General features: G+C 40.6%; 1 protein-coding gene across 1 annotated transcript in view; it reads right to left on the bottom strand.

Moving 5' to 3' along the window:
- Positions 1 to 25,062, bottom strand: part of si:ch1073-145m9.1 — a 43,984-nt gene that overhangs the window by 1,126 nt on the left and 17,796 nt on the right. Inside the window, exons 2-4 of the mRNA XM_043718529.1 lie at positions 18,790 to 18,885; positions 14,856 to 14,968; positions 11,778 to 11,901 (exon numbers count right to left, since the gene is read on the bottom strand). Coding sequence (XP_043574464.1) covers positions 11,778 to 11,901; positions 14,856 to 14,968; positions 18,790 to 18,885 — 333 coding nt within the window. The remainder of the gene's footprint in view (positions 1 to 11,777; positions 11,902 to 14,855; positions 14,969 to 18,789; positions 18,886 to 25,062) is intronic.

Here is a 25,062-nt window from a genome sequence, read left to right on the forward strand (position 1 = left end):
AGGAAAGCAAATCTTAGCAGGACTTATACACTTAATGGTAAGGTCCTAGGGAGTGTTGCTGAACAAAGAGACCTTGGGAGTGCAGGTTCATAGCTCCTTGAAAGTGGAGTCGCAGTAGATAGGATAGTGAAGGCGGCGTTTGGTATGCTTTCCTTTATTGGTCAGAGTATTGAGTACAGGAATTGGGAGGTCATGTTGCGGCTGTACAGGACATTTGGTTAGGCCACTGTTGGAATATTGCATGTAATTCTGGTCTCCTTCCTTTCGGAATGATGTTGTGAAACTTGAAAGGGTTCAGAAAAGATTTAAAAGGATGTTGCCAGGGTTGGAGGATCTGAGCTATAGGGAGAGGCTGAACAGGCTAGGGCTGTTTTCTCTTGAGCGTCGGAGGCTGAGGGGTGACCTTATGGAGGTTTACACAATTATGAGGGTCGTGGATAGGATAAATAGGCAAAGTCTTTTCCCTGGGGTTGGGGAGTACAGAACTAGGAGGGCATAGGTTTATGGTGAGAGGGGAAAGATATAAAAGAGACCTAAGGGGCAACTTTTCACACAGTGGTACCTGTATGGAATGAGCTGCCAGAGGATGTAGTGGAGGCTGGTACAATTGCAACATTTAAGAGGCATTTGGATGGGTATATGAATAGGAAGGGTTTGGAGGGATACGGGCCGGGTGCTGGCAGGTGGGACTAGATTGGATTGGGATATCTGGTCTGCATGGACGGGTTGGACCAAAGGGTCTGGTTCCGTGCTGTACATCTCTATGACTCTACTGAAGGCTGTAGGGTCCAACTTTGGTGGAGTACTACAGCAAGCCTGAGATTGAGATGTTAGCCAGGGAGCAATAATGAGTTGAATAGATGGTAACTGGAAGCTTAGGAGAAAGATTTAAAAAGAAACTGAGGGGGCAACTTTTTCACACAGAAGGCAGTCTGTATTATGGAATGAGCTGCCAGAGCAAGTTTAGAGGCAAATACAATTATAAAAAATATTTGAACAGATACATGGATAGGAAAAATATAGAGGGATGTGGGCCAAACGCAGGCAAATGGACTAGTTCAGTTTAGGAAACCTGGTTGGTATGGACAGGTTGTACCAAAAGACCTGTTTTTGTGCTGTATGACAATGACTCAGTCATTTTTATGGCCAGAATATGGAGGTTCCACAAGCAGTCACCCACTCTGCGCTTTGATTCCCTGACTTAGGTAGTGTTGTACAATACAGAAACCTTGGGGTGCAGGTACATAATTCTTTGAAGTTTGCGTCACATATAGACAGGGCGGTTAATAATGGTGTTTGGCACTCTTGCCTTCATTGCTTAGTCATTTGAATGAAGGAGTTGAGAAATGATGTTATGATTGTACAGGACATTGAGGTCTTTTCTGGAATACTGTGTCCAAAACTGATAAACCTTTCCAATTCCAGATATGACAGGGAAGCAACATTGGTAACCTCAATGAAATGAAGACAGTTGTAGGAGGGACCAGAGTAGGTTTGGAACAAGGAATGTTCCACTGCCCCACGAAGAGACAGGTGTAACTGGGGGGCCATGTAGGTTTTTTTGACCTGAAGAAAGAGAAAGGATTTAAAGGAGTTGTTCAAAATGAGACAAGAGGAAGGTGGTGGATGGGACAGTTTAGGCCTCCCCCCCCCCCCCCCCCGAAAGAACTGGGAAGCCCCAAGACCACCTTGATAGTTTTGGGGGGGGGGGCAGATGTGTAAAAGGGATTACACATCCATGTGGCAGCTGGATCCTGACCTGGAATCTCAAACTGTTAAAGCGTCAGAAGAACCATGGACATGAGTAGGAAGGGAGGGGAAAAAAAACATAGTCAGGGTAGGAAGAGATGAATTATGTGAGGCAGAAACAATGGGTCTGTCTGGGCAGACTTGGTTGAAATTTGGGAGTGGCAGAGGTACTTGGAGGTACGTGATCACTGTGGACATACTAGCCTAATATTTGATAGTGAGGCCATAGGCTGGAGAAGAAAGCAGGAGGTGTATTAGCCTCTGCACTGATGGAAACAATCTTTCTCCCCCAGCATTGAAATGTTCAATACCAGTGGGCATGCATTTAAGGTGAGGGGGAGAAAGTTCAAAATATGTGAATGACAAGTTGTTTTTAAAAAGAAACAGAGTGGTAGGAGTATGGAATGTGGTGCTAGGCTTGGTGGTGGTGGCAGATATGGTAAGGGTGTTTAAGGGACTTTTAGGTAAGAACATGAATATGCCAAGAATGGAGGGATATGGACCAAGTGTAGGCAGAAGGGATTAGTTTAATTTGGTATCATGTTCAGCACAACATCATGGGCTGAAGGGACCGTTCCTGTGACGTTCTAATATATTTATAGCAAGGTTTGAACTCAACCTACTAGAAATTAATGTAAGATATCAGCCAATCTGTGTTTTTTTTTGCCTTATCCTGAAGTCAACCAGCATCAGATTTCTTTGACTGGATCTCTTCCAAGCCACTGAGCATTATTCTGTCCTTTGGACATCTGGCACTATGTGTAAATGACCGTGTACATAAACAGCCCAGTGACTGCTGCTCTGTTTCTGATCTTCACTCAGCATTTTACTAACTATAGAATAATGTAGAGGAGCATAAAACAATGGAATCTTTCCATAAAACACTGTGCACACAGCTATCTTGTCTAAAATCATTAAAAACCAGCGTCATTCCTACAAAGCAAAGGAAGCCGAAACATATTATGCAAGTCCCCAGTGGAACTTGATTCAAAACACAGAGCTAATTTTAAAATATATTTTGTAATTTGAGGAGCTGAGTCATGGTACTTCACATGTAGATTATAACAAGTGATAAAATCTACTATGACATCTTGTGCACATTTACCACATGCTGATCTCTGTATACAAGTCAGCAGTTTCCCCGATTATACTCCTGATAGCCAATTGGTGAAAGAAAAATCCAAAGTCAGTATTTGAGATAGTTCCATTTGAGAGTGAAACATTAAAAGTTATAAATATCTCCCCTTAATTCTGGAAAAAAAGTGTGTTTTCTTTTTAAACCTTAATATTAGGCTTATTTATGGAATGTAACATTATAACTGTCAGTCTTCTCCCTAGCCAACATTCAATGTCCCAGAAGTATTCCTTTATACTGTAAATCGGAAAAATAAACATTAACTCATGAACAGCCATTCATGAGGCACAATCTGTATCCTTATACATACAATTAACTCCTTGATAGGTGTGGCCACTTTAAACCGCAGGTGCACAAATTAACTCATGAGCATTTGGACACCCTTTTAAAGTTAATTGAAAAACCTTTTGTCATGTTTTTGGCTGCATTTCAATCCTCTGCTCATGATCTTTGGGCATCCAGGGGTGAGGACCTTCTCATGGGTCTGTGTCTGGACTTGGTCAGGCTGGCTATTAACAGATCTAGGCAGCAAGCTATGGAAGGGGGCATATCTGCCAACCGTCTGTCCCCCTTACGCAGTTACATTTGTACCCAGGTGTCCTTTCTATACCTTTAGGAGAGAGGTGGGCACTACGAGGGGATTCAGTGCTTTATTCCCCCCCTCCAACTCTGTTTTGATTTAGCCTCTTTCTGCTCTTAACACACTGCCCTTAGTTTTAATAGTTCATTGCACATAATGGAATTTGTATATAAACTTCCAATTGGCTGCACAGGTGATAGTTAATAGTTAAAGTAAAAAAACGTCACAAATGAACTCATAGGAAAGAGTTCATGTGGTGCGGTGACAAGTCTCCCTGTCTCTGAATCAGGAGGCTGACGTTCAAGAGGTGCTCGAGCTGTGTAATACCATCTCTAAACAGGTGGATGTGGAAAATATCCATAATTGAGTTTATTCCCCAAAGACAGGGAACACACCATTTAAGGTGGGAAAATTGGGTTTCATCAATGTGGTACTTAAACAGAGGCTCAAAAGAGGAGTTCTGTGCTGCAAGTCAATATTATAAAACTAATGGTTATAAAGACCTTAATATTTATGTTTTGATTTTACAAAATTTCAACTTAATTGCTGGTTTATTTTTCATTTGTTTATAATGCTGCTGTTCAAGTACATCAATACATTAAAGTATCAGGACAGGTGAATAAAGTGGTTAAGAAAGCATAAGGTATACATGCCTTCATTGACAAAGGCAAAGAGTTTAAGAGGAGGGTGGTTATGCTGGAACGGATTAAAATGTTAGTTAGGCCACAGCTATAGTATAATATCCAGTTCTGGAATCCACATTCCAGAAAAAGATAGTGATTGTATTGGAGAGAGTGCAGAGAAGATTTACCAGAATGTTGTCTGGGTTGAAGTTGGACAGACTGGGATTGTTTTCTTGCAGCAGAGGACATCTATAAAATTATGAGGGACATAAATAGGGTAGATAGTAAGAAATGTTTTCTCTTGATGGAGGATTCATTAACCAGGGACAAAGATCTAAAGGGCAGAAGATTTAGGAATATTTTCCACATCAACCTGCTTAGAGATGTTATTACACAGCTCTTGATGTGAGGAAAAGCTTGTGATTTCAAATAAACTTTTTGGACTATGCCCTGGTGTCATGTGACTTACGACTTTGTAAAGGTGGTAGAGGCAGATAACCTCACAACATTTAAAAAAGAGAGAGAGAGAGAGAGAGAGAGTGAGTATTTAGATGTGCACTTGTGGGGCAAAGAGCAAAGTACTAGAAAATGGGATTAGAATAGTTAGGGTTTTGTTCTTGTCTGGTGTGGACACAATGGGCCAAAATGCCTTTTTCTGTTCTGAATATGACTCTTCTAGAGGGTTAGGCATAATGTTAAATTCAATGTCAAATCAGATACTGCAACAGTGAATTGGAGAGACTGAAAGAAAGGTTTAATTGTGCATTCACATTCAGAGCATTTAGTTTTGTAACTACCAGCCTTATTTATTGATTTACTATTCAATTATAACTGTTTATTCCTTGTTAGTTTATAGTTTCCCATTTTAATACCTACCTTCTTTCCTTGTTTCCATTCTTCCTAAATTTGATTCTTTGTCCCACTACTTGGTTCAAAACTCGGTCTACTTCCCTAGTTATATGGATCATGAGAATTCCATTCCAACAATACAATCACCTCTTTTCCCAGTATTTGTGCCATTGCCCCATGAACCAAAACCCATTTTTTCTTAACCAATCTTTCTCTGATTTATTCATGAATTTATTTCTCTGATCTGATTATTTCATTTGAAGATCTGCTTCTTAACTTTGTGCCTAATTCCCCATACTGACCACGCAAAACGTTTCTTCTTACCTCCCTATGTCATTAGCACACAACCTAGTAAAGGTTAAAGATTGTATTGAAATTTAAAGAAAAAAACATAATTGCGCAAAGATGGGTGGCAGGTCAGAAGATGGGACAGAAACCCAAAGCTTAAAAAGACTAATAAGGAGAATATCAAAAGCACAAGAGAAAGCTAGCTTGAAATATAAAAACAGATAGATAAAAAGAAAAAAAGTTAAGTGGGCATTGATCCTACACACTTACAAGTAACATCCCAGAAATAGCTGCAAGTCAGGAAATGAAAGACAGAGAAGAACAAGAAAATTGGTGCTGAGCAAATTGTTGCAGTGGCAGGTTCATAAGAACCCCAGTCCTGATGGACTTCCTTGAAGGGTTCTGGATCTTGGGAAGCTTCAACTAGGTTGAAAATCAGTCAGTCAACGTAACTCCTTTATTTATAAAACGGGAGACAGAAGCAGTTAATCAGATACCTTAATATCTGTCATAGGGAAGATGTTAGAAGCTTTTATTAAAGATGTTGCAACACAGCATTTCAAAATATTTCAGGTAATTAGGCAGATCAACATGGTTTTGTAAAAGAGAAATCGTGGTTAACCAATTTGTTGGAATTATTTGAGAAAGTTACAAATGCTGTGGATAAAAGCATGTACTGTACCTAGATTTCCAGATAAAATGTCACATCAAAATGTACTGCAGAAAATATAAGTCCATAGTGTATGTGCTAACATATTTGCATAAATAGAAGATTGTTTTTCCTATCAGCTAGCCAGAGTGCAAACAGCAGGGCCTTTCACTGGTTGGCAGGGTGTTATGAGGTGTACGAAAAATGAGTCAGTGCCTGAGCCTTAATCTTTAAAAATTTATACAAATGCTTTGATGAAGGGACAGAAGGAATGGTTGTAAAAATTGTTAATGATACAAAGGTGGCTAGGAAAGTACATTTGAAGAGGACGTAAGGAGGTGACAAAGGGATTATCGATAAAGTAAGTGAACAAAGATCTGTCAAATGGAGTAAGATGTGGTGTATGTGAAACTCCATTTGACAAGAAAAATAAACAAGAAGTGTATTATCTAAATGGTGAGTAACTGCAGAGCTCTGAAATATAGAGGTAGCTGGAGGTCCCCTAGTGCATGAATTTGGAGGGCAGTCTGAGCACGACAACAGTGACAGAGTGAACCTGAGGGTGAACAGCGGAAGCCGGATTAATACCTGAGGAGCAGGGTCAGTCAGAGCGTACCTAAAGGCGAATAGCAGCAGCAGGGTAAATAACCGAGGAGCAGGGTCAGACAGAGCGAACGTGGAGCTGAACCTAGCGGTAGAACTCCAGAAGCGACGTCATGACTCAAAGAAGTGACACGGCTTGGCGGCTCAGGGACCAGATTTGCAGACTGAGTAATGCAGTCTGGACATTGAGAAAGAACTTTTTGTTGTAGTCTGCCAGGAATAGAGCACAGGAGTAGGAGACTGGAATTTGGTGACTAGTGGGTAATGTTATGTAGTCAGTTGCTGAATTATTTTCTGTAGTTGACAAGATTGATTTACTTGATAAGGTTCGAAATGGCAGGAAACTCAGTTCCATGGAGTGCTCCTTCTGCAATATGTGGGATATCAGAGACACTTACAGTCTCCAAGATGATAACATATGCAGGAAATCTGTTCAGTTGCAGCTCCTGATTTGGCACACGGAGTGCCTGAAGCTGCAGATGGACTCACTTTGGAGCATTCGCGAGGCTGAGAATGTCATGGATAGCACATTTAATGAGCTGGTCACACCACCAGGAAGGGCTACACAGACCAAAAAGAGGTGGGTAACCACCAATATGATGAGCAAGCATGGACAGGCAGTGCAGGAATCCCCTGTGACCACCCCCCCCCCCCCAAACAAATATGGAGGAACCTCTATTATCTGGCATTCGATTATTCAAATATTGGATTATCCAGCAAGATTGCAAGGATCCGATGCTTGGCTAAACTATGTTATCCGGCATTCTATTATCCTGAATTAAATTAATTGAACGAAATACTCCCTGCCAGTTTCCTTCAAATAATCGAGGTTCCTCTTTATACCATTTTGGAGACAGAGGAAAATGGCCTCTAAGCAGCACCTGCAGCTGATCAGTGTCACCACAACTAGCACTGTTATACAGCAGGGAGGATTGAAGGGTAGGCATGCAGTAGTGATAGGGACTCTACACTCAGAGGCACAGGCATTTCAGTGGCTACATGCAACACTGCGGGTGGTGTGTTGCCTCCCTGGTGCTAGGGTTAAGGATGACTGAGTGGGCACAGAACATTCTGAAAGCGAAGGGTGGCAGCCAGAGGTTGTGGTCCATGTTGATACCAATAACATAGGCAGAAAGAAAGATGATATCCTGCAAAGGAAGTTTAGGGAGTTAAGTAAAAAGTTGGAAAGCAGGATCTCATGTTGTAATCTCAGGATTACTCCCTGTGCCACAGGTCGGTGAAGCTAGGAATACAAGATAGTATAGTCAAATATGTGGCTAAAGAGCTGGTGTAGGAGGGAGAGTTTCAGGATGTGGATTATTGGGGTGTCTTCAGGGGCAAGCGGGGACCTGTATAAGAAAGACTGGTTGCACCTAAACTGGAGGGGCACTAATATCCTGGCAGGGTTTAAAGTAGTGTGGCTGGGATGGGAACCACTGCAGCTGGTCAGCAAGTAAAATGACAGATGAGGAATCTGAGACTAAGGCCAGCAAGACTCATGGGAAGAAAAGTGTGAGGTGGGAGGGAACCCATGGTCTGAGGTGTATTTCTTTTAACAAGAGGCGTATGTCAGGTAAGGCAGATGAACACATAATAATTAATATGTATTAATCCAAGCTCAATGATGTAACTATTACAGAGACTTAGTTCAGAGAGAGACAGACTGGCAGCTTAACATTCTGTCAGATGTTTCAGGTGAGATAACAAGAAATGTAAAAGAGATGGGCGAGTTGCATTTCTGGCAGGTAGAATAAAACGGCTCTCTTAAGAGAGGACATTTTGGATGGCTCATCCAGCAAGGCCACATGCGTAGAGCTCAGGAATAAGAAGCGACCAATCACTTTGGGATTGACTATAGACTTCCCAACCACCAGCAGGTGGTAGAGGAACAGATATGTGGACAGACTACAGAAAAATGTAATGAAAACAGGGTTGCTGTGGTGGGTTACCTTAACTTCCCTTATTGGGACTCCCTTTGTGCCAGGGTCTTGGATTTGATGGTGGTGGTAGTGTTGGGAAGAATATGTTAGGTGTCCAGGGCAGGTTTTCTGAAACAATATTTAAATAATCCAAAAATGGGTGGAGGCATTCTATGAGAAAGTGAGGACTGCAGACGCTGGGGATCAGAGCTTAAAAGTGTGTTGCTGGAAAAGCGCAGCAGGTCAGGCAGCATCAAAGGAGAAGGAGAATCGACGTTTCGGGCATAAGCTCTTCTTCAGGAATGAGGTCATTCTAGACCTGATATTGGGGAGTGAGCCCTGCCAAGTGACCGAAGTTTCAGTGGAGGAGCATTTCGGGAACAGTAACCATTATTCTGTACAAGTTTTGAGTTACTTGTGGATAAAGATAGAGTAGTCCTCAGTTGAAAGCATTAAATTGGGAGAAGGCTAACTATCATAATATTAGGCAGGAACTGGGAAATATAGATTAGGGGCAGATGATTGAGGGTAAATCTGGCATGTGCGAATCTTTTAAAGGCCAGTTGATTAGAGTTCAGGACCAACATGTCCCTGTGAAACTGAAGGTTAAGGATGGCAAGATTTGGAAACTTTGGATGACAAGAGAAATTGAGAGCTTAGTCAAAAAGAAAAGGGAAGTTCTACATAAATTTGAGGCAATTGTAGACAGACAGTGCACTTGAAGGATAGAAGGAAGGAAATCAAACAAGGACTTAGGAGTGCTAAAAGGGGCCATGAAATGTCCCCTTTTAGGGGATTAAGGAAAATCCCAAGCTGTTTCATACATCCGTAAGGAAAAAGGGGCTAGCTAGAGAAAGTATTGGACCAGTAAAGGACAAAGGAGGGAATTTATGAAGCTGGGAGAGGTGGGTGAGATCCTTCACAAACACTTGCATTAGTATTCACAAAGGAGAAAGACATGGTGGATGGTGAATCTCAGGAGGGGCACATTGATATTCTAGGGCATTTCAATATATAAACGTGTCGGGGGTGTTTGGTAAGGCGTTAGGTAGGCAGGTTCCTAGGAATCTGATGGGATCTATTCCTGGACACTGAGGGAGGCAGGTGAGGAAATTGTGTACAAAATCTACATATCCTCTTTAGTCACAGGAGAGGTCCCGGAGTACAGGAGAATAGCAAATGTTGCCCTTGAAGAAGGGCAATAGGGATAATCTGGAAAATTACAAGCTGGTGAGCCTTACATCAGTGGTAGGGCAATTATTGGAGAAGATTCTTAGGGATAGGATTTATTCACATCTGGAAAGAGATGGGACTTTAGCAATACATGGCTTTGTGAGGGGGAGGGTTGTGTCTCACAAACATGTAAGTGTCTTTTGAGGAAGTGACAAACATGACTGACGAGGGCAGGGCAGTGAATGTTCTGTACCTGGATTTTACTTTGAAAAGGTCCCTCATGGCAGGCTGATACAAAAAATGTGATGCCACATTGGATCCATGGTGAGCTGCTAAGATGGATACAGAACTGTTTTTGTCATAGAGTAGCCATGAAAGGATGTTTTTCTGACTGGAGATGTGTATTCAGTGATGTTTTACAGAGATTAGTGCTTGGACCCCTCCTGTTTTTAATTTATACAAATGATTTGGTGGAAAATGTAGGTGGTCAGATCATTAATTTGCAGATGACACAAAGATGGGGGAGCTACTGATTGCGAGGAGGATTACCAGTGGATACAGCAGGGTATTGGATGGAGACTTGGGCGGAGAAATGACAAATGGAGTCCGAACTGGACAAACGCATTTTAGGCACACAGATCGACAGTTCCCTGAATGTGGTAACCCAAGTGGATAAGGTGGTCAAGCTGACATATGGCATGCTTGCCTTCATCAGCAGGGGCACAGAGTATAAAAATTGGCAAGTCATGTTGCAACTATATAGAACATTAGTTAGGCCAAATCTGGAATATAGTGTACAGTTCTGGCTCCATTACTACAAAATAGATGTGATGGTTTTGAAGAGATGTCAGAACAGTTTACCAGTATGTTGCCTGGTTTGGAGAGCGTTAGCTATGAAGAGAGATTGGACAAACGGTTTGTTTTCACTAGAATGTTGATGGAGAAGGGGGGGAACCTGATAGAAGTTTACAAAATTATGAGAGGCATGAATAGTCAGAATCTTTTTCCTCTGAGTACCAAATCGATTGCTCGGGTACCAAGGTTCAATGGAAAAAAGGGGTTGACTTTAAAAGGAGGAAAACCTGGAATGTGCATGTTGTGGTAGGAGGAAGGTTGGACAGACTTGGTTTGTATCCACTGGAGTTTAAACGAGCAAGAGGCAACTTGACTGAAACCTACAAAGATCCTCTTGGGTCTTGACAAGGGTGGATACGGAAAGGATGTTTCCACTTGTAGGAAGATCTGGAACTTGGAGTTACTAGTTATCTGCTTTAAGTTACCTTTATTTAGATGTTTTCCCTAAACTGGTCATGAGCCTTCACAACTCTAAACGCAGCAGGGACAGAGACTTCAAATATTTTTACAGCAGTGGTAGGAAGGTTCTTGTTAAGCAAGAGGGTGAAAGGCTGTCAGGGATAAGTGGAAATATGAAATAATAAATCAAACATGATGTCACTGAATGGTGAAATAGATCAAGGAGCAAGTGGCATATTTTATTTTTAATACAATTATGCATGTCGTTTTGTCAGACCAATTGCCTTATAAAATACATAATGCTCTTGGCACACATGCATGTGTTTTCATGAAGGAGGAAGTGAGGACTACAGATGCTGGAGATCAGAGTCAAGTGTGTGGTCCTGGAAAAGCACAGGAGGTCAGGCAATATCCAAGGATTCCTGATGAAGGGCTTATGCCCAAAACGTCTATTCTCCTGCTCCTCAAATGCTGTCTGACCTGCTGTGCTTTTCTAGCACCACACTCTCGACTTTGCATATGTTTTCATTCATGGATTAAATAATGAATCCTTAATTATGATAGATCATAATGTTAGGATGCTCACAATGTTCTCCCAGAGGTGAAAATTAACAGGTAATCAGATCAATGTGGATAAGGTTAGCTACTTAAGTAAAACAATGTACTGAAGCAAAACAAAATTTTACAGGATATTAAAACAGCACCAAGATTCTTTTTCTTCAAAACGTAGGCACCTCCCTGTTCACAAGTGGGTTCAAACACTTGCAGTTATTTTCAGTTGAATTTTGAGAAACAAGTCATTCATAGTCATCATAGAAGACCACTCCTGAAGTTCACATAAAACATTCCTTAACAATTCTTTTTGAGTTGTTTGACAGCCAATTGGAACTTGCAATGTTTCCACCAGGACAATTCTTAAACTTTGTTTTTAAAAATTAAGTCAAAATTTTCATACCATTTGCCATCGTTTTCCGAACCCACCAAGGACCTTCGCCAAACTTGTTCTTCCAGTCTGCTCCCATGGAATTGTGTGTACATACAAAAACACACCACTCTAAGCTACTTATAAAATGTCCCCACTGGAAAAAAAAGAATTTTTCAATGAAATATGTTTCTTTGCAACCTCCTTTCATTTGTACCACAGAATAACAGAAGGAGGCCATCATATCTGTACGAGCGATTTCCTAAACCCATTGAAAATTAATCATACTGCTGCACTACCTCATAGCCTGTATCTTCAATTGTTGCAACTGGTTTCCTACATTCTCCTTCAAGGAAGCAAAGGCCTCTGCCTCAATTATGTCCTCTGAAAATTATAAAAGCATGAGAAAAAGTATTGGCAGGTAGAAGACAACTCTGAAGGGATTTTTAAATTACATAAACAGGAACACAATAGGGGGGGGGGGGGGGGGGGGGGGGAAAAAAAAAGAGTATATACATTTCTGGATATATTTGCTACCCACAGATCTGCAGACTCATGAGTGTGGACCCAAACCCCACTTCATTTCTTTTTTACATTAATGACTCATTTGATCTGAACATGTGGGCCTTCACAACAGATAGGAGATTTACATGCCAGTGGTATCTATTTTATTATCCGCAAGAAGTCCACGTTCCTATCCCTCACAGCTAGTAAGGAGATGGTGTAGGGCATGATTTAACCTCTATTTTGTCTTGCAAGATGTAGATACAGTCCTCAACCAATACTTTGCATCTGTCTTAGCAATGGAAAAGGATTACAGAGATACAAACATCAGGGTGGAAGACTGAAATATCAGAGGAGGTTAACACAGAAAGACAGCAGGTACAAATGGGTTTAGTATTAATAAAGTGGATAAATCCCCAGGGCAGGTTGAGATGTAAATCAGGATTATGAGGCATGAGATAACAGGTCACAGGTGTGTGCCAGAGGACTGAAGGTCTTAATTTGGATTTAAATGAAAGGGTTATCACCAAGAAGTTTGCAAATGACAGGAAAATTTGGGAGGGGTGGTAAACCATGAGGAGGATAGTCATAGACTGCAGAAGGCTATCAACAAACTGGTCAGATTAACAGAGCTGTAGCAAGTGGATTCAACTTGAGAAAAGCGGGAATTAATGCACTTGAGGAGGTCCAACAACACATGGGATTACACTGAGTCTTCATTAGGATCCTAGAAAGTACAGAAGGTCAGCGGGACCTTGGTGTGCATATCTATAGATCCCTGAAGGTAGCAGGAAAAGCAGATGACATGATTAAGAAGGTTATAGGATATTTTCCTTTATTAATCGAGGCATCGAATAGAAGGGCAAGATAGATGTAAGTTAAGAGATAAATAGCTTAAAGAAATGTTAAGGAGCTTTTATTTTAAACCCAGCACTGGAACTCATTTTCTGAAAGGACAATTGGGGAAATCATGTCTCACAAACTTGACTGAGTCTTTTGAAAAAGTAACAAAGTGGATTGATGAGGGCAGAGCAGTAGATGTGATCTAAATGGATTTCAGGAGAAAGTGAGGTCTGCAGATGCTGGAGATCAGAGCTGAAAATGTGTTGCTGGAAAAGCGCAGCAGGTCAGGCAGCATCCAGGGAACAGGAGAATCGACGTGTCGGGCATAAGCCCTGAAGAAGGGCTTATGCCCGAAACGTCGATTCTCCTGTTCCCTAGATGCTGCCCGACCTGCTGCGCTTCTCCAGCAACACATTTCCATCTCCTTCCTACCTGCTACTGCTTTAGAGGTTTACAAAATTATGAGGGGCATGGATAGGATATATAGGCAAAGTCTTTTCCCTGGGGTCAGAGAGTCCAGAACTAGAGGGCATAGGTTTAGGGTGAGAGGGGAAAGATATAAAAGAGACCTAAAGGGCAACTTTTTCATGCAGAGGGTGGTGTGTGTATGGAATGAACTACCAGAGGAAGTGGTGGAGGCTGGTACAATTGCAACATTTAAGAGGCATCTGGATGGGTATATGAATAGGAAGGGTTTGGAGGGAAATGGGCCAGGTGCGACTTAGTCCCAGGACAGGGAACTGTTGGTAATGCATAGTCTGTGATCAGTGCTGTTAGGAGGCGAATGACCAACTCTCACTGGATTCTCATCAGAGAATTTATTGCATAGGCTTCAACTTTAACCTTACTTTCCCACCTCAAATGGTTTGACCGCTCCGTTCCACCCTCCCCTGAAGTGTTAATTTTAAATATAAATCACCCAATTTGCTTTTTTTCTCCTGGGTTTGCCCCTAGCTTGTGTTTTTTTCTCATTTAATCGTGGGACATGGGCATCGTGGTCTGGCCAGCATTTACTGTCCATCCCTAGTTGCCCTTGAGAAGCTGGCGGTGAGCTGCCTTCTTGAACCGCTGCAGTCCTATAGTGCTGCCCTCTCATTCCAGGAGATACCAAGAAAATACTGGTGGGATGTCAACCTTGGGTGAGGACTCATCCCATTAAGCAGTCCTTGAGAGGGGATCTGATTGAGACGTATACGATTATGAAAGGATTGGACACTCTGGCAGTTGGAAACATATTTCCACTGATGGGTGTGCCGAACCAGAGGACACAGCTTAAAAATACGGGGTAGACCATTTAGGACAGAGCTCAGGAGAAACTTCTTCACCCAGAGAGTGGTGGCTGTGTGGAATGCTCTGCCCCAGAGGGCAGTGGAGGCCCACTCTCTGGATTCATTTCAGAAGGAGTTGAATAGAGCTCTCAAAAGATAGTGGAATCAAGGGTTATGGAGATAAGGCAGGAACAGGATACTGATTAGGAATGATCAGCCATGATTATATTGAATGGCGGTGCAGGCTCGAAGGGCTGAATGGCCTATTCCTGCACCTATTGTCTATTGTCTATCTCACTTTCAACCTGAGCATTCCACTTATCCATTTCAGCGAACACAACATTCACTATTTATGGCAGGGTTTGCAGATGTAGCATTGGACTATTAAGACCCTCAAATCCACAGCATCTGAGTGGAAGATAGTCATCTTCCATCCTGAAGGACTGCCTGAGGAAGAGAATCTCATTTTTGCCACTCTCAATAGTAATGCACTTACCTTAAAGAGCAAGCACCATAACATTGTACGCCCAAAGTTGTCAATAGCAACATCAAACCAAGCTCCAAATTCAGAAACCTGATTTAACTGCCGAGCTGCATATCCATCAAGCCCTGTAATTGTTAAGAATATATTAAGTGAATAGATTATACATGTCAGAATGGGAAAAAAATATAAATGCAGTTCAATGATTATTAGATAGTTGACCTTGTACACATTCTTTTATTCACTCTCAGGACTGGCTGAGCCAACTTTTATTGCCAGCCTCTAGTTGCTCTTGAGAAAATGGCGGTGAGCTGTCTTCTTGAACCCTGCAGTCCACATGTTGTAGGTCAACCCACAATGTCTTTTGGGAGAGAATTCCAAGATTTTGACCCAGCAACACAAAGGATGGCTGCTGCTCCTGTCCTTCTAGGTGGAAGTGGTTCTAAGGTGCTGTATAATGATCTTGTAGATATTATGTACTGCTGCTATTGAGAGTCACTGATAGAGGGAGTGGATGCTTGTAGCTGCCAATCAAGTAGGCTGCTTTGTCCTGGATTATGTCAAGCTTCTTGAACATTGTTGGAACTGCACCCAATCAGACAAGTGGAAAGGATTTCATCACATTTTTGACTTATACTTTGTAGATGATGGACAGACTTTGGGAAGTAAGGCAGTGGATTACTCGCTGCAGTATTCCTAGCCTCTGATCTGGTCATGTAGCCACTGTGTTTATGTGGCAAATCCAGTTGAACTTCTGGTCAATGGGAATCCCAAGGATGTCAATAATTGTGGAAGTCAGTGATGGTTACAGCATGGAATGTCAAGGAGCTATGGACAACGATTGCCTGGCATTTGTGTAGCATGAATGTTGCTTGCTACTTGGTAGTCCAAGCTTAGATTTTGTCCAGATCTTGTTGCATTTGAACATGGACTGCTTTAGTATTTGAGTCGTCGTGAATGGCGCTGAACATAATATAATCATCAGCAAACATCTCTATTTATGACTTCATGATGGAGGTTTTAAATATAATGTCAGTGTACACATTGGGTATTAGTGGACAGTTATTAAGTTCTAACTATTAGGAGTTTACTATATTATACATTTACGAGGATAAAAACAATTTATACATATCAAAAAATTTTTCAAAAACTGTTATTACATGCACTTCCTTGGTTTTCCTTAAAATTTAGCCGTGCATTGTGCAGCTTTTATCATTTACGATCTATTGATGTATATTCAATAACAAAGTAAAGCTTCTACCAATAATTCGCTTGTTAGTTAATTATTTATAAAATTAAAATGTACTATCTGGCACGAAAAGGTGAAATTGAAGTTCACTGTGACCATGCAGAGTGCTTCAGGGCATTCCACCTAGTGAAAGCTTTCAACTCTCACAATACTTAAAAATAAACTTAACTTTAACATATCCATCTGTCAGACAGCTACAAGCCTAGAGTAATCCTCACCACAATTAGTCATATTGGGAGCCTTTTGGAATCTCTTTCCCCTTAAAAACATATAACCTTTGAGAAAACAGTTGATCATTCTCACTGTCCTTTATGTCAAGCCAGTCTAGGTCAGAACAAACGGTGTTCCCCAGAGATTCAAATGTCATATCTTTTGAGAGAGAACATCTCACTGAGAGAAAGGTTAAGTTTTCAGAAATCAGTAAACTACCACTACAATGGCTACCTTTCCTTTGATGACAATTCCAAGTTGTTTGTGCTGCAAGTTGGCAGCTTCTCTAGTGGTTCCTGTGTACTCGTTAACTGAGCCTTTCTTCCAACTTGTGTTTTGCTCTGCTCTGCATTTTGTTTTACAGGAGTCAAAACATTTTGCAGACTTCAGGAAGGCTCAAGTACACATGCTTTCTAAATGTCTACATATTGTAAATGTATTAGGTTTTCACTCATTCTGAATCGTTACAGGCCAATTATATCAACTGAACAGAACCTTGGTTGCATCAACATGAGTTTTAGTCTCTAGTTTCACAGAATAGTTTTACTTTTTCCTGCAGATTGGAGTTAAGTTCCACTGCAGAGATTTCCACATCAATTTTTAATTGCTTAATATTGTTCTATTTATAATGAGCACGGTGAATAAAACAATGAGCTATATCATAATTGTGTAAATTTGATTCATTCCAGTGCTCTTATTTGAGTCAGCAAGTAGGCACCAGGTGGCACCCAATTTTTGGGAAGGTTAAAATTTTAAAATTAATAACTATAGAATTTTAACAAAAACTAAAGAAGGTGGAAATACTCTGCAGTTCAGCAAGAGTTTGAGGCCAGGGTTGGAGGATCTGAGCTACAGGGAGAGGCTGAACAGGCTGGGGCTGTTTTCCCTGGAGCAGAGACTGAGGGGTGATCTTATCGAGGTTTACAAAATTATGAGGGGCATGGATAGGATAAATAGACTAAGTCTTTTCCCTGGGGTTAGGGAGTCCAGAACTAGAGGGCATAGGTTTAGAGTGAGAGGGGAAAGATATAAGAGAGACCTAAAGGGCAATTTTTTGACGCAGAGGGTGGTATGTGTATGGAATGAGTTGCCAGAGGATGTGGTGGAGGCTGGTACAATTGCAACATTTAAGAGACATTTGGATGGGTATATGAATAGGAAGGGTTTGGAGGGATATGGGCCAGGTGCTGGCAGGGGAGACTGGATTGGGTTGGGATATCTGGACGGGTTGGACCGAAGGGTCTGTTTCCATGCTCTACATCTCTATGACTCTAAGAGTTAACCTTTTAGAGCAGTAAGTTTTCATCTGTTCAAGAAAAACTGCAATGATTTTGGATTTGTAGCTCCAAGTTATGACCAAACAGAATTGCACAGAGTTTCACATGTTCGTCCTCAATTTGATGCACTGGCTAAAAATAAATGACATGGGGAGCTTTGATGCTTTTTCTGAAAATAAAAGACCTGATTCATCTGTGTAGTATCAGAAGATATGAGCATCTTACATGTGACATAGAATTAAAACACAGACAAAACTCATTGCATTAGACAGAAGGTTCTCCTCAATGGAATGATAGAGGATATTTGAAATGCATACACAATAAAAGTACTTCACTGAATAATAACACCATGCTCCTATGATCAAATAAGTTCTGAAATATAAATATTTCCTTATTTTCAAGGATCTTGGACAAATTATCAGTGGGTCCAAGGACTTATGAGACAAAGGGCCAAAAGTGTGCTTCAACTAATACGGAGTGTGCCTTGTGAATCAGGTTTGTTGGAAAACAACCACTCATCGAGATAATAAAATAAGCCTTTACTTAAGCTCATCCTCCAAGCTCTAATTGACATAACGGGAGCCAACAGGGAAAATGCAAATCAAAGTAGTACAAGACTCATGGTCAGGAGCACGTGTAATATATTTTTCTATAAAATACGATATTTGAAATTCAGGACATTAACCTGCAATAATTTTAGCAATGAACAGAATTATTTGATACAAAGGCAAAATACTGCAGATTCTGGATATCTGAATAAAAAGAGAATATGCTGGAAAGGTAATCAACCTGAATCATTAACTGCCTTCGCTCCACAGATGCTGCCTGATATGCTGAGTATTTCCAGCAATTTCTGGATTTAGTTTCAGGTTTTCGAAGTGGTGGATTTTACCTCAGAGCCACTATAGTTCCACTAAACATCTAAACTAAAAAAAACAGAAATAAGAACCTCTAATGGTAGTTTCTGTGATTTAGTCTGCTTATGATTTTTTTAAAGTACAAAAATGGAAAGATTAATTTCTAAAACACAGAAGATAAATTTAAGTTCTACGGATATGAAACCAACAGATGCTGCTGCAAAGTGTACTGTGCAAGAGAAGTAGCAGCATCTGTGAGTTGTAGACCTCTAAAATAGGGAACACAGTCATAACTATTCAAACATGAACATGTTTCATTCTTTCTCTACATCAAACATTTTAAAATACACACTCACCATCAAGAATAATAAAAATCACGTAACAGGAAAAAAACACTGCAGGATAATTGAAAGTCCACCAGCAAACCAGCAGTAGGAATATCCTTATATAACCTGAAAAGAGCATTGTCTGAATTTAGTTAAAATACAGTATACCTCAAATTTAGACACACAAATATATTTTACGTGAACATTCAATGTTGTTTTAAAGCAAGAGACATTAAAGGTTGTTTCCTTCAAGCTGAAATAGATTTAAAAATAAAGTTTGAAAGTTATCACTCCTTTTGAAGATCTCCAACTTAGACAATGGCAGTACCCTGGTGCTTGCATTTTAATTTTAGTACAGCATGAGTGAGTTGATGAAATCTTCCTTCACACTATTGTAACTTCAATTGAACATAACTATTGTTATGTTCCATGAACACAGTCACTAATGTCATATTTTTATGATTTGGAGATGCTGGTGTTAGACTGGGGTGTACAAAGTTAAAAATCACCCAACACCAGGTTATAGTTCAACAGGTTTAATTGGAAGCACACTAGCTTTCGGAGCGTCGCTCCTTCATCAGGTGGTCTGATGAACCATCTGTGAAGGAGCGGCGCTCCGAAAGCTAGTGCTTCCAATTAAACCTGTTGGACTATAACCTGGTGTTGGGTGATTTTTAACGTTGTATTTTTAAGACCGTATTGTGATTTAATACAACGATAGTGCTGCATCACTAGCAGACTTAAGCAGTAAAACTCATGTGCATAGGAACTAGACAGATACTGTCCAACTCATTTGGAATCCTTAATCTTGTGAGATTTTACCTAATCAATTTAATTTAAAAGTAGGTCCCAGAAATAATGTGGAGAAAGTGAGGTCTGCAGATGCTGGAGATCAAAGTTGAAACTTTATTGCTGGAACAGCACAGCAGGTCAGGCAGCATCCAGGGAACAGGAGAAGGGCCTGTGCCCGAAACGTCGAATCTCCTGTTCCCTGGATGCTGCCTGACCTGCTGTGCTGTTCCAGCAATAAAGTTTCAACCCAGAAATAATGTAACGTACTTAATTCTTTCTTTCTTTCCCTTTCATAGTTTTATTTGCAGGAAATTGGTTAAGCAATTAATTCTCTAGTCAAATCAATTTCATCTGCCTGCACACCCTTTCTAAAGTGAATAAGAGCAGATTAAAGACAATTTATGTCACATATACCTGCACCCTTGGGAAAAAAAAACATTGCACATTATCTTTAAATGAAACAGTTAAAGTTCAACAACAAAATAACTGTTACTGGAACAAAATGTGACAGAATTAAAATAACTTCATGTGTAATAGATAATGTGAGTACATGCATAAGTTCTACGAGACAGTGCTGATTGTCAATTCTCAATGGAAATCATAATAGAAATAACCTTGATGATTGTGGGATCCTAAATTATACAACACAAGTTTAAAGTTAACTGAAAGATCAGATGAAATAGCTGTTGTTGATACAAATTCCTCCTCTCTGAAGGACACGACTGAACTGCACTCTCATTCTCTTTCATGTTTTTGGTTGAAACACAACCACTTGACAAGAAACTAACATAACTACAACTAACCTGTTTTAAAAAGACAAAGCACATTAACACCAGAATAGAATGAACATGGCATTTGAATACTTCATACTTTATGCCTCTAGCTCATCAATTTCAGATCCACGATGGATTGCTGGATACTGAATTCAACGAACAAAAAGAATATAACTTTCATTACCACCATACATTCTAAAAGGAATTTTCAGCTAATTGAACTTTTGTAATGCAATACTTTATTAATAGAAGAAATTAGGCACTCAACTTTCACACAGCAAGCTCTCACAAAAAGTTTTTAATTGTTCAAGTTGATTTGAGGGATAAACATTAGCCAGGACACTGCAGAAAACTCCCTTGCTCTTTGGAACAGTGCCTTGAGGTCTTTGCCTTACACATAAAAGTAATGCAATACTGTTTATGCTCAAGTAAAACTTCTGCTTGGTTTGTGACACCATCACAGACTATCACCACATTGTTAACATTTCATAAATGTTGGTGCAATCAGTCAGTCAGATAATCCAGTTTTTGTGATGTTAATTGGAGGTACAAACTCTGGCCAGAACAATGGAAACAACTCCCTGGGGTCTTCTTCAAAACAGTGATTATGGTATCTTTTACATCCACCTGAACAGGTTTATCTCTCGTCCAAAATGTACTGGGTAGGGCTACCTCATGGTTCAGAGGTAAATCACAGCTGACACTCAAATGATTTATAAGGAGGATTAATAAATTGTTTATTTATGCTATTTATTAAATGACGCATATGGCATAAAAGACAAATATAGAACAAAGAACAAAGAAAATTTACAGCCCAGGAACAGGTCCTTCGGCTCTCCAAGTCTGAGCTGATCCAAATCTACTGTCAAAACCTGTCGCCCAATTCCTAAGCATCTGTATCCCTCTGCTCTCCACATATAGTATGGGATAGTGCACCAGATCCACAAGACCCAACTCCTCCTCCCTCAATCCTATTCCTGCCAAACAGAGCAGCACAGTGGCTAGCAACGGTTAGCACTGCTGCCTCACGGCACCAGAGACCTGGATTCAATTCCATCCTCAGATGACTGTGTGGAGTTTGCACATTCTCCCTGTGTTGGCTTGGGTTTCCTCTAGGTGCTCCAGTTTCCTCCTAGTCTAAAGATATGCAGGTTAGGTGGATTGGCCATGCTAAATTGCCCGTAGTGTCCAGGGATGTACAGGCTAGGTGGGAAAATGCAGAGTTACGGGGTTGGGATAGGAGGTGGGTCTGGGTGGGATGCTCCTTGGAGGGTCGCTGTGGACTTGATAAGGCAAATGGCTTGCTTCCACACTGTGTGGATTTTATACTGTATTCTATGCTGTAAACTACTGGCCACTAAATTGTTTTTCTGTCCCCAAAGTTAGCTATATAGTTAAAGATTTCCTGATTCTGAATACTGTTCCAAAGTTTTATAAATCTGCCATCATCACCACTCTTCAAAAACCAGCGAACCCTTGTCCCCTTTGTCTCTGCAAATCACAAACATATCTTCAAATCTCTCTTTCTTCTGTACAGTTATTCAAGTTACTGTCATCTCTCTAATCCAGACCCATTTTTCCCACAACTCCTTCCCACACAAATACATCTGACAGCTTCCAAGGATCTATTGTAGGCCCTCTCTTATTCATCTATGTACTACTCTTTGGCTACACCATCAGAAAACCAACCAATTTATACATGCAGGTTTCAAGACCCAGCTTCCTCTCATCATTACCTCTCCTGATCCTTTCACTGTCACTCAGCAATAAGTCTGCTTGTCTAAACCCATAAGTGGTTAAAAATCACACAACACCAGGTTATAGTCCAATGGGTTTAATTGAAAGCAACGCTCCTTCATCAGGTGAGGATGAGCCAAAGTTTTTTTCCAATTAAATAGTCGGAAGACTGAAGCCTTTGTTTTCATTGTATGGCTGTCCCTTTCCTATTTTTCATTCTTACTGTACTTGGTATCAAAGTGTCAGGTTCCACATTAGCACTAACCCAGCTGCACCTCACCATCTCCCCAGGTTTGTCACATCCCACATCCAATTATTAGGCATAACTTCCTTTCAACTAAAAGATTGACATAACAGAAGTTAGTCTTTGGTCCATGCCACAAATTTAATTTGCAAGCTACCTGTTTCCTAGGCAGTGCCAGATAGCTTGTAACTATAATGTTAACAGATTAACTGGGACTCTCTCTCTGGACATTAACGTAATATTAAAGGGTTAAAGTGCACTTCTTTGGGTGGGGACGAAAGCCATGAAAGAATGTGGTTGACTGTCCATTGTAATTTACACTGCATTTAGACATTACACCCCCCTGATATTGTCAAATTATAACAATCAATTCAATCTCTTCCATTCAAAATGCTTTACGGCCAGAGGTATGTCACACAGTAATTGTCTTGAGAAAGCACTGAGTCAAGAAATCATCTGCATAACGATTCCCCAGGATTAGGGCATTAGCACCATCTCAGAGGATGATCTCATCCTGCCATTGTATCTGCGGTAACATGTGACTGAGTGTAACTGGGGATTGTCTTGAATGGCTTGTGACTGTGGGGGAGCGGCCACAGCATCTGTAACCATTGCAACTGACCTGTATAAAGAGGATGTGCTTTCTTTGTTCAGAGCCTCATTTTGACCCTCTTCACCGGCATGCATGCAAAGTCAGGTCAAAGGGGGTCACCTAGCTTGTTCTGTACCATGCTTAATAAATTTAGTTGCTTGTTCACAAAAGTTGGTGTGTTACAGTTGCATCAAATGTGTAAGAACCTCAGGAGTAAAAAGAAAAGAACTTAACAGTAACCTCATTGTAGTATTATCCATAAGATGGCTTTCCAATGTTCCCTCTAACCTGTGCAGTAACTCAGGAGGTCCATGCTTACTGCTGTATTGACACACTGACTTTCAGTTCCAGAAGCTACTGCCGTGCTTGGTGATCCATGCTTTGGCAGGAAAATGGAGAGGAAATACAATATTCAACATAACCACGTCATCATCAAGATCTCTGAGTTCATCACAGTTGCATCATTCTACTTCATCCATCTCAGCTCAGCTGCTGTTGAAACCTCATCATACATTCACTACCTCTTGATTGGGTTATGCCAATTATGCTGTCCAGTTTTCCATATTCCACCTCAAGCTCTTCAGATATCACTCATCACACTTTTCGTGCTTGACCTGCATCAGCCCAATCTGCCAACAACTTTTTTCACATTTGTTTTCAAATCCCTCCATTGCTCTCCTTCCTTTCTCTGGAACATACTCCAGCTTTACAACCTTTCAAAATTATTGCATCCCCTAGCTCTCATCTCTTGCATGTCATTGGCTTTGAGCACTCCACAATTGGCAGTAGGCCTTTAGCTGCTTTAGCCAACCTCTGGAATTCCCCCTGTAAACTTCTTGGCCTCTCTAACTCTCTATTCTCAGTGAAACCCCTCCGAAACCTACCATTCATCAAGTTATTGGTATTTGTTCCAAGATACTTGTGTATCAGATTTTGTTTGTTAATGTTCCTCTGAAACACCATTCTATTTAATTAGAGTTGGTATATGAATGCAAGTTGTCTTAAGCATACTTGCTTTATAAGTTAAGAAGTCTATGAAATTCCAATTATGAAAAGGGGCAGAAGTTTCAACACAAGAAATGATACTGAAAGAATAAACGGTTTTCCTCTAAATCCCTGTACCAAATGTTAATTTAACATTCCTACTTCTATTTAAAGCTGCCTCAAGTGTTAAAGAGAACTGAAACAAACCAATAATAAATGAAAGAACTAAATTTCCTAAGAATTAGAACCACAACATGCAGCATATAAAGATATCCAGTTTTTTTTAAATTAGCTGCAATTTGCACATTCAAATAAATCAGCAGAGTTATGTTTCCTGCATACTGGGATTTTGTAGTGGTAAGTTGGTGACTCCCACTAATATAAATCATTCGAATTTTCCTGTGTTGGTGAATATGTTGTCTGTCATTTAATCCCTAAAATTCATGGTCGGTTTTCAACTTCGGAACAGCTAAACTGAGAAATAGTTTGCACGATGTGTAACCAAGGCTGGACCACAAACAACTGAATACCGACATTCACAGCTGCAAAAATAAACCAATCAAAAAAGGTCCACGCTCTATCATACACCCTTGAATATCATTACAAAACTATGATGCTGATGCAACCGAAATTTATACCAGTTTTGTGATGCCAATAAATTTTCACAAAAAGACCAAAGTGTTGAGAAGAAAAAAAGGAGGCAAGAAATAGGACCTAAGAGAAAAAAAATCTTGTGTCTGCTGTTCTGAAAATTTTGTTTCTCTAATGGATGAACCATAAAAATTGGAAAGGATGAGATAAATAGGAGACTAGCTGAGTTGCACTTGAAGAGAGCATATATGGGAACCACATGCTGAATGGCATACAGTCAGAGATGTACAGCATGGAAACAGACGCTTCGGTCCAACCCGTCCATGCCGACCAGATATCCCAACCCAATCTGGTCCCACCTGCCAGCACCCGGTCCATATCCCTCCAAACCTTTCCTATTCATATGCCCATCCAAATGCCTCTTAAATGTTGCAATTGTACCAGCCTCCACCACTTCCTCTGGCAGCTCATTCCATACAGGTACCACCCTCTGCGTGAAAAAGTTGCCTCTTAGGTCTCTTTTATATCTTTCCCCTCTCACCCTAAACCTATGCCCTCTAGTTCTGGACTCCCCAATCCCAGGGAAAAGA

Source organism: Chiloscyllium plagiosum, chromosome 28 (genome assembly GCF_004010195.1).
Source record: "Chiloscyllium plagiosum isolate BGI_BamShark_2017 chromosome 28, ASM401019v2, whole genome shotgun sequence".
NCBI lineage: Eukaryota > Metazoa > Chordata > Chondrichthyes > Orectolobiformes > Hemiscylliidae > Chiloscyllium > Chiloscyllium plagiosum.